The 13,256-nt window shown below is 36.5% G+C and overlaps 2 protein-coding genes across 2 annotated transcripts; one reads left to right on the top strand and one right to left on the bottom strand.

Moving 5' to 3' along the window:
* Positions 1 to 1,651: 1,651 nt before the first annotated feature.
* LOC147546619 (putative F-box protein At1g47790) lies at positions 1,652 to 3,653 on the top strand. The gene has a single exon (XM_086636816.1). The coding sequence runs from the start codon at positions 2,056 to 2,058 to the stop codon at positions 3,313 to 3,315; it is 1,260 nt and encodes a 419-aa protein (XP_086492942.1). The 5' UTR covers positions 1,652 to 2,055; the 3' UTR covers positions 3,316 to 3,653.
* LOC147546620 (uncharacterized) lies at positions 3,462 to 4,760 on the bottom strand. The gene is made up of 5 exons (XM_086635923.1): positions 4,640 to 4,760; positions 4,299 to 4,396; positions 4,060 to 4,168; positions 3,736 to 3,950; positions 3,462 to 3,584 (listed from the first exon to the last, which is right to left on the bottom strand). Exons 1-5 carry the CDS (start codon positions 4,758 to 4,760, stop codon positions 3,462 to 3,464), a joined length of 666 nt encoding a protein of 221 aa, XP_086492049.1.
* Positions 4,761 to 13,256: the final 8,496 nt, after the last annotated feature.

Below are 13,256 nucleotides of genomic sequence, written 5' to 3' on the forward strand. Positions count from 1 at the left end.
GTTAATTTCCCTTCTTTTAAAGTCTATAAGTCTGTATCCAATATCAATTAACATCACCTTTGATTCAATACAAAAAGTGCTGGAATTATTATTTTAACAATGAAAACTATTATTTCCTGTAGGGCTTCTTTGATAACTTGTCTTTTGTTTATGTAAATAGAAAATATGACGCTTGCAACAAAAAAAAAGATAGAAAATATGATGGTGTGGCTGATGTAATAGCCAGAAGAGCCTCTTCACACTCTCTTATTTGTAGGGTGTGTTTCCTGATTTTCTAAACCACTACCTTCTTATGGACGGTAATTTCTACATATCATCTAGGGGTGGCAATGGGTACCCGTTTACCCGAGAACCGAACCGACCCCGAGTCTTAATGGGTAGGTACTGGGTATAGGTTTTAGAACCATTAAGGAAATCGGGTCTTAAATGGGTATACCCGAAAGGACCCGACTAGGAGGCGGGTCTTTATCGGGTATATCCGCCGGGTACCCGACGGGTAATGGGTACCCGAGATAATACGAAAAAATACCCTAGATTATATAGTATTCTTGTACGTCAGGGTTTTTCTCACCAAGTTACCAACTCACCAAGTTATGAAATTTCTCAAATCCTCTTTTTCTTGGTTGAAAACTAATTTATAAAACACAAAAGTGAGCGAGTTAATTTAACATAAAGGTTCATTTCTTCTTTCTTGATTCCCCTAATCTCTAATCTCTTATACTCATCAACTATTGTACCCGAGATATTTGCTTATTTAAGGATCTATGTCGTTTATGATATTTCTTTTCACTAGATTCATGCAAATTCTTCTACTTTAAGAAATATTTGATATACTTTTGTGAATACCCAATGGGTACCCGATACCCGATGGGTACCCGAGAATTTTAAAGGTTCCGGTTCTGGATCCTTTGATTGAGGTACCGGTACCGGAACCGTCAAGAACCGAAACCGTTACGATTTATAGGTTCCGGTTCTGGATAGTTAAATACCCGAACCGGAACCGACCCGTTGACACCCCTAATATCATCAGTAGAAGCAATTCGATGTTGTAATCCGCCTACATATTGGCCAGTGGGCCGTTTCCCATCGTCTCCTGGGCCAAGTTGTGGGCTGCTACGTTGGCCTCTCTAGGACAGAACCGGTGTGCCCCTAAGGTCCCATTACTCAGCTGGTGCTTTGCCTCTTGGACATAGGGTTCAATACACCAGTCACCAGGCGTAGTTATCATAGCAGTTGGATATGGCACGATCTTGCAATCTCCTTCGTATAGAGCCCCTTCCAACCCTAGTTCATTTCCCAATTTTAGAGCAAGCAAGCATGCTCTCACCTCCACCTCCAGATATTCCGGCGCATATAGAAGTTCTAGTTGTTGGGCCGCCTGCTTATAGACCCGCCCTCTTACACGTATTTTGGAAAGGTGCTTTTAGCAGCACCCATTTTGTTTTGATAAAAAAGAAAAACTAATGGTGGGTTCATTCCAATTTAAATTAGCCCCTGCCGACTAGGTTATTTTGGGGGTTCTTACTGTTAATTCCGATATTTTATGTCCTTATCTGATTTTCATTCAGATTATGTCTTATAAGAATATTTTTCGTCTATCTTATTTAGTAAGCTTTATTCAAAAAAAAAAAATTAAATTAAATTAAATTAGAAATCGGATTCCCAATTGGAGAAGTCCGATTATAGATAGACTGGGCTGAACTAGTTTAAATAGAAACAGTAACTACCGATTCCTCTGGCTAAATCTTATCCGATTTTCTCTCTATTTCAATCTATAATACTCAATAATTAGAATCTTTCTAAAAACACAAATATTTTGTTTCGATTCTAATTCAAATCCAATTCTAACTGAACTAGTTTAAATCTTCCCCTATTTATCTGTATCTAAATTAACACTCGATAAACTTCCCAAAATTTGGTTTTGATTCGGATTCAAGTCCAGTTCTAATTAGGGTCGGCTGAACTAGGTTAAAAGGGATGGCTGGTTCTGGGGTTTAAGAGCGAGAGAGGAAGAGGCAAGAGAGAAGAAACAAACTAGTCAAAGCTACAAATACAATGAAGAAAAATCGTCTAGACGGATTTTATATGAATGATGAGTTAATGTTAGAAATACTGAGCAGACTTCCATCAAAGTCATTGGTGCGATTTAAGTGTGTAAGTAAGAGTTGGTTATATTTGATCGAACAAGATAAGTATTTTTTGTTGTTACACAGGTCTCAATTATTAAAGTCACGCCAAAAAATCCTCATTACTTGTTCAGATGAAAGTCATGGTACTAGTTTTTTCACCCTAGATTTATTTCAACCTAAAACTAACAAGTATGTTAAAAGATATCCAGGTCCATGGGAGAAAGGTCCTAGGTGGCAGAATTACCACATATTAGTATCTGCTTATGGTTTGGTTTGTTATGTCGACTACTCCAAAGGTTCCGTTAAAATCTACAATAATCACATTAAAGAAAGAACACGATGGATCAAATCAAATATAGGAAAGGATCCGACTAAACTTTCTAATTACAAACGTCCTGTTTGTGGATTCGGATTTGATCCAATTACTCAAAAACATAAAGTTGTATTTATATGGAGTAGACCGTGGAACAATCGATATAGATCTGGAGATTTTGAGGAAGTGCCAGTTTGTGAGGTATTTACTGTTGGTGAAAATATTTGGAGAAACATTGAAACTAACACGCCTATGAAAATGGTTTTTGGAAAGCCAACCTGTGCCCACGGTTCTTTATATTGGTTGGACCAACCATTCCTCACTTATGATCAATTAAATAAATGGGTTGATAGCATAATTGCATTTGATGTTAGAAAAGAGGAATTTAGAGTAATAAAGTACCCTAAGGATATTTTGAAGAATCGTCTTCCTCATAGTTATTATTCTGAAGATTTATTAGAAGTTGATGGACACATAGCATTACTGGAGATTTACGATAAAAAACCAACCAATACAAAGATGAAGTTATGGATTCTTATTGAGAATGGGAAAGAGGATAGGTGGATTGAAGAGCCATTTGAATTGCCTTGCCATGTGAACAATAATGTTTGTGCTTTTAAATCAATTGAAGGAACAAACAAAATAATGATAACAAGGCGAACAAGACCAGGAAACTTACCACAAGATGAAGATAACGACGACAAAGCTTTCCGTTTATATGTTTATGATAGGAAAGAGAAGAAGTTGAATGAATATGGTAGTCTCACCAACCCAAGAAATAAATCTCAAAAAAAGCTTTTCATGCATCCCTACAGTTGCGAGTCTACAATAATCGTGGAGAGCAGTTATTCAGTTCGGACACCAAACAAGTGACCACCAACCATAACAAGCTTCCGCATCTAATGAAGTATACAAAAATTACTCCCTATCTTTATTACAATATTATGTTTGTTTTAGTCGTTAGGTCTTTGTAAAGCTATTGCTTTTTTCATAGAAAACAATTGAAGTTTGTTATCTCTTTAACATGTCACCCATTCGAGAACAAAATTTCCTTTGCGTGCTTTGATCAAGATACGTGGGTGAAGAATGCTCAAATTCAGGGAAGGAAGTTCTTCAAGAACTCGATTGTGACCTATAGATTCCTGTAAAAACAACATTGAACTGTTTTTAAAATCAATATGAATTAGTAACAATATCTTTTTCATGTCTTATTACTTGGCTTACATTCATTTTTTTTGTTGAAAGCCTTGGCTTACATTCATTGGAGAATGAGAATTAATACTCATGATATACCTGTACAAGATGAACTAGATTTGATCTTTGTGTCCAGAACTTCAAGTGCTTCTTCCCAGCTGTTACAAAAACTCGTGCATCTGATGAGAAGCTAACACATGATATACCTGTACAAGATGAACTAGATTTGATCTTTGTGACCATTATCCCACTTCGCCAGTCCCACAGACAGAGATACCCATCATGAGGAAAACCAACTGAGACTAAATGTTTTCCTGTGAAATATAGAAAGTGAAAGAGAAACACAAACATCAGCTAATAAGCAAAAGCAATAGAAATAAAAATGTAAGAAATGGAACAAAACTGAGTTAAAAGCAAACAAACCATCGGATGAGAAAGCAATACATGAAACCCCGAAACGATGAATCTTCAGTTCTGATACAACTGTCCGAGTCGAGTAATCCCAAACAAGAACGGCGGGTTGATGCCCTGACTATAATACCAAATATTGTTGCAAAATTAGACAGAACTGTGATCAACCCAAAACTACCAAAACTCAATTAGGGCTATTAACTTATTTGGTGATGAATTAAAAAAATACAAAAAGATGGCAACTTTATTACCTCTCCTGCTGCAACAAATTTACCAGGTCCATGTAAAGCTGCAACACAGTTCAATGGTTTAGGCTTGTAACTCAAAGGTTGATTACGCTTCATTTCCCCTATATTTTTTTGCATTTAGTTATTGCAATTTTGCACAATTCATATGAAGTACGGATCACTTCAAAATTTATACTCATGGGAGGGACATTTCATTATTCTCTGGTGGATATGCCTAATTACCCAACTCTATAAGAATTCTTCTTATTGTCAAACTAGGATGTGCATTTCAAATTTTCTACTACCTATATAGTTACTAAGATGACACATTGTTGGTGAACAAATGCATCATGTTGACCTCAGACCGGCAACATGGTTCAGTGCAGTCCCATGGACAGTGATGGCAGTTTTAGGATATTTTGCTGGTGTTTGATCAGATATGCTGATTCCTAATCGTGCAACAATTACTTTTACTTCTAAAGTCATGCAGATATATTTTATGATGAAAGATTTGACCTGTCTTTACTTCAGAATTTCAAAAAAAGATATCGCAAGTTTGGACATTTTTATCTATCAAAGGGTTTTTGACTATTATCCAGAAAAAGATCATATTATATGTTTTTTTGAACTGCCGCATTCAATACTTTCATTGGTCTTGGGATTGCCCTTCTGGGTCTTATTGTTGCTTCAAAGACCCCATTTATGGCATCTTGCAGTCACTTTGGTTTCCTGTTGAACCTTCAAGTTGACAGACGTAAAGCTTATGAGATGGCACTATAAGAGATTTTGCTATATCTTTCTAACATTTCACTTGTCTTTCCCAGTGACCAGGAAATTGCTCCATAGTATGCCGGTGTTCTACATGTGTAAGATTTTAATGTCATTTGTCTTCAAGAAATTACTCTATGAAAATTAACTCTTATATGTGTTCTAAAATCTAAATGGCTATACATTGACTTGTGCTGAATGAGTTTGATTGTCGTGAATATTGGCAGATAATACTAACCCATCTACTTTTAACTTGTGCAGATGACAGCTCAAGAACAATTTATTTTGATCCGGCTCGTATACTGTTGAGGCTTGTCTAGGTATGTGGACTCTCTCTTCTTTCAATGATTATTTAAAATTTAAGATGTAAAACTAACAAATACTTAGAGGAAAGCTAGTCCAATAAGAATTAGGCTGGTAGGAAAGACTTTCAAGAAACAATGGACTCTGCTGGGTGGTAACACAATGTATAGAGTTTGATATCTGCTGTGTTGGAAAGTTGGTGTTTAATGGGGAGGTCTCTATAAGTTTTGTAATGATATTATTATATGCACGACACCACACACTCCACTCACACCCACTTTTAAAAATTTAACTGGTAATTCTATCACAAGAACCAATCATAAAGGTAAAACCATAAAAAGAAACAAAGAAAAATTGAGAAAGAAAAAACCCCTGAGGAAGGAATTTAGTGAGAGAAAGATGTCTTCAATGAGCATGACAAGTGATAAATGATGTCTCCTTGGAAGAATATCGGATGGAAGTTGAGAACTTAGCCAGAATGGAAGAGTTAATTAGAAAGATAAAGACTCAGTCAACCTTTCAACTTCAATGGATATAGTTTTGTTGAAACAACTAATAGTATGACTCTAGAAAGACAAAATCCTTAAATTTTATGGGTTTATCAATAATTCAAGAATTCCCATGACTTTCTATCAATTAGGAAATCCACCTACTTTTAATTTCTTTAAAAACAGGAAGTCTCTTTTTCTTGATCTTATAGTTCGAGACTTCGGAACAAGAAGATTGTTACTGTAAATCCCAACACTGTCCACAAGCCATGACGTAGAAAACAAGATGAAACAATTGCTACTTTTAAGTCTCCCTCCACCATCTCAAATGATAATAACATCACTAATAAAATCTAGAAAAGAATTGAGTAAGGAATTGAACAATACATACCTACAACTCTACAAGGGTCTTTATAGAGAGAAGAAACTAAAAGAATTAGGGTTATTTTTCAAATGGGCCCCTACTTTATTACCAGCTTCCCGCGTAGCCCCTTACTTTATCGAAAATACTCAGATGACCCCCATTGGTTGTTACCGTCCATCTGACTAATAACTTTTCTTCTAATTTTCCAAAAATACCCTCCTTTTTAAATGTGCAGTCAACTCTCTGTAAAATCTCTCTCTCTCTTTCGAAAATCTCTCTCTCTCGAAACTAATCAGATTTCCTGATTCAAAAAGAAACTAATCAGATTTCTAGATTGGAAATTAATCATGAACAAAAATCTCTCTCTCTCTCACTCTCTTCTCTCTAAAATCTCTCTCTTTCTATAATCTCGAAGGACTCAACAAAAATAGGGCAAAAATCCTAAATCAATTCTACACAAGAGGGATGGCAGATGTTGTTAGAGGGAGATTCAAATGAGGCAAAGAGACAAAATTTTAGAGAGATAACAATTTTAGAGAGAAAAATTTTTGGAGAAGATGAACATATTACAAAAGAAATAGTTTTTTTTTTTTGAATTGTTCAGCGTGTGCCTCGAACCCTTGACCTTTAAAGTGGAAGATTATACTTCTTACCACTCCAACCAAGGGTTGTTGACATTAAAGAGAAATAGTTGATGAGAGACAGTTTTTAGAGAGAGAATTAAAAGAAGGGTGATAAAAAATCTGAATTTAACGGTTATGTGACAGTAATGCCAAAAAGGGAGTCATCTGGATATTTTTGATAAAGTAAGGAGCTACACGAGAAGCTGGTCATAAAGTAGGGGGACATTTGATAAATAACGGAAAGAATTAAAAATGAGTGTTGCAAATTTGTAATACAAATTTCCTCTTCTACCTACTCAACCACACAAATTTGGTGAGTACTTTTCTAAAAATGTATTTTCCATGAAATTAGGGCACTGATGTCTGTCTCCCTAATTGAATTTTTAAGCTGAAAACGTTATATGCACTCATCAATTATTTTTTGTGCACTTACATCTCCCTAAAATTGGAACAAGAAATGCTACCTTTCATGTGAGTGTGTTTAGAATTTTCCTTTTTAAGCTTGTTGAATGAATAATTGCACTACCATTGACATTTTAAAGGCCCTTCCCCAAAGTTGCTATAGGGGCCTACAACAACCAAATTTTGTGGGAAATAAGGAAATCTCAGTTTACCTACCCCAAATCCTCTTAACTTGGTATTCTTTCTCCCATCTTTAATTCTTCATCTCTCTTTCTATGTCTTTCTACCCTCTCTATGATGTTGGCGGCTACTTTGAGGAATGTCATATGATTGTCTATGGTAAATGCTTCATCTGGCGTCGATGTCAAAAGAGAGCTGGAAGTGGATGGTGAGGTAATAGTAAGGATGAAGATAAACTTTCTTTCAGGGTTGTGTTCGTAAAACCTCTAATTTGGATGGGGTATCCTCACACTGAGGGTCCCCACTTCCATGTTTATTGTGGAGGTTGCATATGGAATGGGGACTTTTATACCACTTCCATGGAGTTTTTATTTGTAAGAACACCACTCCAATAAAAGCACATAAATCAAACTTCAACAATACATAAATTGTACCATAGGATGTTACCCGGTTGGGTTCCACCCATGATTTGGTATAGCAAGTAAGCAAAGGTTGGATTCTTAGGTTTGGTTTTCTTTCCAAACTATACTTTTAATTTGTACAAGAGTAACATGTGTCCTGATTATATATACACATATCCTTAAACACTTTTTGGTAACCAACTTACTAGAGTTTGACATGAGAGACTAATTAGAAACTTACTAGTGTCAGCCAATAACCTTTGGTTGGAGTGGTTAGAAGTTTAGTCTACCACTTTAGAGGTCAAAGGTACGAGGCACGCTGACAATTCAAAAACATTTACTAGGATTAGAGTTTGTAGGGAATCCTAACATTGATCTTCTCAGCTATTAAAAAGTTCAAAGACGGAAGAGACAAGAAAAAGTATGGACAGAAGAAACACAAACTATAGTTTAAATACAATAAAGAAGTCAAGAAGAAGAAGACCGTGGCACCGCCACAACTAGGGGTGGGAATCGGACGGGTTCGGACGGGCTCGGACACCTATGAGCCGGACTCGGGCGGATCGGGCTCGGATAAGCCGAGCCCGCGATTGGTAGTCGGGCGGATCGGGCCGGACCAAACTCTCACTATAGGAGCCCGTAGCCCGTCCGAGCCCGGCTGCCCGAGCGGGTTCCGACGGGCTCGGGCCGGACGGGTTCGGATTTTCGTTAACTAAAAAATATTTAAAAAAAAAACATTTGTTTAATAAAAAAAATGTAATTTTATTAAAAGGCAGATTTCCCTCGTAATGGCATAGATTTTCCTGATGGAAAAGCAAGTGGAAGGTTTAGTAATGGCAAGAACTTATTTGAAAGGTTAAATGTTGAGGAGACTTACTAACAGTGACAAGAACCCTCATTACAAAATGCATAAAAGATGAGAAAAAACTTCATGTAATTGATAATGCATATCATCAATTAGCAACATGGACCAAGATTATGAAAATGCTGACATATCTTTTAAGGGAGAGATACAAGTAGAGGGCCATATACACATAATATAAACTGAGAGATAAGAAAATATTTTAACTTATAATTATTATGAAATGTATAGGTCATTATATTTTTATATACTTGCTTGAAGATTCCTTCTACATCTTTGATTGTCTATGGCATAATATTGTGAAGGTCTTCCTGTAGTTATCTATACAGTAAGACTCCCAACATTCTACATTTTCTCATTTACGTAAGCAACTCAAATTATTCTCTACACCATTAACTATGACTCTTTAGATTGGTAACTTATGATCGACTCATTATACTTTTATGCAATGACTCATGATTCTAATATGGGTGTTGTTAAAGGCATCAAACTTTTGTACTATACACGGACAACTCTATTAAAGTCGGGGCAATTTTTAAATCTATAAGTTTACCAACAAACAGTTGTTGACTTTTATACATGACGCTTCAAACATCAAATAACGGATTAAGGAATGTTTATATACCTCATTAGAGATTTTTCCTTGCCTTAAAATTGGCTGGGAAGAACTCTTGTTGCCTTTAAATTTTGAGTTCAATCGCGTTGGGTTTAGAGGCTTTATCGCTCACACCATTAGGTTGAGAAATCCTTTGAGAATTTTTTTCCCTTTTTTTTTGGTTTTCTCTTTTTTTTCTTTCTACTGTTAATGAGAATTCCTCATGTCTTCATCATTTTTCATTCTGCGTTACGATTTTTCAATTTTGCAGATCTCGTCGATATTTCTTCACATTGCGAGTTTTATTTTTCTTTGTTTACATGGAAATACTCCAATTTTCATTTTTCTTCATCTATTATTGGACGAGTACTTTGGCAAAATTGGACACACAATTCAACTTTTGCCTCTGAAACCATTTTGTTAGAAATATTTTTGAGGGAAAGATATAAAGGATATGTGTCATATGCATATAAGATAAAATGAGAGATGTTAAAATAATTAACTTGTAATTTCTTGGTGATGTACAGGCTAGACACCCATATAGAGTTGTCCGAACATACTTATTCGCACAGACGTTGCTATAGGTTTTCTTGCTTTCTTTCTTGAAATGGAAAATTAAACAATTATTTTCACAATTTTAATGAAATAGCTGTATTATTTGGAAAAAATAGAAGGGGGGACGAGAAGAACTTGAACCTTCAACCTTAATTATTTGTTAACGATCACAGGCTTTTAGCAATTGAACTACTTATAAAGGGTTTACTATAAATTAGTGTAATTATAACTTTTGGGCCAATGTTTTGGTTTAAGAAAAAAATGGCCTAGATCAGTTGGGATACTAATAAATACAAGAGGAATTTAGAGTGGGCTGATTTTAGCTCAATCCTGTCCTTTTCTCTCTTATGTCACAAGTGGACATATAAGGATAATATATCTTTTCTTTAGTTAATTAATTAGCTTATAATCTTTTTTATTAGAGTTAATTCCTATATGGCCCCCTACTTTGTGACCAGCTTCCTTTATGGCCCCCTTTTTTTCGTAAATTCAAATATGACCCCCTATTTTCAGGTAAAAGTCATTATTACCCTTCCTAATTCTAAATTTAAAACATTAAAACAAAATTATTTCCACCTCACCCCTCTCTCCCTCCACCTCATCTCACCCTACACCTCACCCTTCTCTCTCTCTCTCCAATTCACCTCTCTCTCTCCAACTCACCTCTCTCTCTCTCTCTCTCTCTCTCTCTCTCTCTCCAACTCACCCCTTTCTTCTCCGGTGAGGTGGCCGGTCGGAAAATTTTCCGGCCGGCAACCTTCAAATTAAAAAAAAAAAAAAAAAAATTTCTTTCTCCTCTCTCTCTCTAATTTTTTTTTTTTTTTTTTAAAATCTCTCACCTCTCTCTCTCTCTAAAACTCTGGAGGATTCTTCAGGTGGATATACCTCATTCCTTATCCTGTCAAGCTTCCTCTAATATCTCACACAGCCCTCCGTAGATATGTTTTGTTTAAATCAAAATTGAGGTTTTTAATTTCCGCCGATTTGATTCCCGATCTGCTAAACTAATATCGAATCTGATATGATATTATGTGTTTTGTGAGTTCTGATTTAGTTTATCCTGATTTTTAATCTTTAGATTTGACCTTTCTGTAGTTGCTGTCTAGCCCTAATTTGAGGAGTTTTGAGTTATTCGAGAGGTCAAAGAGATAGGGAAAATATTAGGTTAACACTTGATCTGTGATATAGTTGGTTCCATTTTTAGTTAACAATAATAATATAGGGGGCATGGAGTTTCCTTGACTAGGGTTTGGTTTGGTAAAGTTGGAACTTTGAGACAGTTTGTTTAATCGAGTTAGGGTACATACCATTACTTCTAGGGTGATGAACTGTGATGGTGAATTGTCAAGTATCTCTATGAGAGCTGTTCTCTGTTCACGAACAGATCTCTGTTCGTGAACAGCAGATCTGTTCACGAACAGATCTGTTCGTGAACAGATCCTCCGGCGAAGGGAAACCCCCTTCGCCGGAGTTTTAGAGAGAGAGAGAGGTGAGAGATTAAAAAAAAAAAAAAAAATTAGAGAGAGAGAGAGGAGAGATAAATTATTATTTTATTTTTTTTAATTTGAAGGTGGCCGGCCGGAAAATTTTCCGGCCGGCCACCTCACCGGAGAAGAAAGGGGTGAGTTGGAGAGAGAGGTGAGTTGGAGAGAGAGAGGTGAGTTGGAGAGAGAGAGGTGAGTTGGAGAGAGAGAGAGAAGGGTGAGGTGTAGGGTGAGATGAGGTGGAGGGAGAGAGGGGTGAGGTGGAAATAATTTTGTTTTATTGTTTTAAATTTAGAATTAGGAAGGGTAGTAATGACATTTACCTGAAAATAGGGGGTCATATTTGAATTTACGAAAAAAAGGGGGCCATAAAGGAAGCTGGTCACAAAGTAGGGGGCCATATAGGAATTAACTCTTTTTATTAACAAATCATAATTAGGCCTGCAAAAACAAGGAATCAAGATGCTACCTAATTTGTTGAGGGGCATCAAACAAATAATCATCACTTTGAGCACCATTACTTTGGGAAGAAGATATAAAAATAGGAATACAATCCATTTAAATTGGACTTCCCCCAATTATCCAAGTTTGTAGACGCATTTGCCATACTACAAAATATAGACCTATATTTGTTGTAATACATTGCCTTATATGAGAATATTTCTCAAATGGACTCCAACTTTATGACCAGCTTTCTGTCTAGCCCTCTACTTTATCAAAAGTGCTCAGATGGTCTCCTTTTTCAGATTTCGTCCGTCTAATTTTTCGGCCAGCGACCTTCAAAAAAAATCTCTCTTCCCCTCTCGCTCTCTCTAACACTTCGGCGAAGGGAGACCTTCGTCGGAGTGTTAGAGAGAAAAAAAGAGAATTTTTTTTCCTTTTTTTGTTTGAAGGTCGCTGGCCGGAAAATTAGTTGGTCGTCGACCTCTGCCGTTAAAGATGATGAGGTGGCGAAAAGATGAGGTGGCAGAGAGAGGTGATGAGATGGAGGAGAGAGAGATGATGACTAGTTAACGATGTTATAACTGAATCTGAAAAAGGGGGTCATCTGAATATTTTTGAAAGGGGCTAAGTAGGAAGCTGGGCATAAAGTTGGGAGCTATTTGAAAATAAAGAAGAATATGAAAATAAAAAACAAATTGTAAGAGCTTCTCGAATGCAACACTCAAGTTACAAAACTCAATTTGACACATAGGACTATTTGAGTTTTTGACAAAAAACACTCTCCAATGCAACACTCAACTAGAAGCGATTTCAGGCCTATCTCATGTTGCAATGTCGTCTACAAGTGTATCACAAAAATACTAACCAACAGATTGAAGAAATTTATTTTCTCAATGGTTAGTGAGAACCAATCAGCTTTTATATCTGGTCGGTCAATACAAGACAACATCATGTTGGCGCACGAAATTGTTAAAGATTACCAGGTCGTGCGAGGGACAGATCGATGTACAATCAAAATAGACTTGCGAAAAGCATATGATACCGTACGATGGTCAGCCCTTCAGAAAATACTCCTGAAATTCAACATCCCAGATAAGTTTGTTCGATGGGTCATGGAATGTGTCTCAACTACAAAATTCTCAATTATGGTAAATGGCAGCCCACATGGCTATTTTGCAGGAAAGAAGGGGCTTCGGCAAGGGTGCCCTATCTCACCCTATCTATTTGTCATGGTTATGGAGGTATTCTCTTCCCTCTTAACAAAAGAACAAGTAGAGGGGAGATTCAAGCTTCACCCTCGATGTAAAAATCCAAGAGTGACACATTTGAGTTTTGCTGACGATATCATGGTATTCATGAGAGGTGACGAGGTTACGGCTAACTCTCTTCTGAAAACTCTTGATAGGCTACAAAAATCGACAGGGTTGGCTGTGAATGCAGGGAAGAGCACAATTTTTTGTGCTAGTATGACATCTGAGCAACAGGAGAAGATTAAATCTCTTTTGGGTTTTCA

Source organism: Eschscholzia californica, unplaced genomic scaffold, assembly GCF_041429995.1.
Source record: "Eschscholzia californica isolate CP2 unplaced genomic scaffold, dmEscCali1.0.p SCAF_4, whole genome shotgun sequence".
NCBI classification, from domain to species: Eukaryota; Viridiplantae; Streptophyta; class Magnoliopsida; order Ranunculales; family Papaveraceae; genus Eschscholzia; species Eschscholzia californica.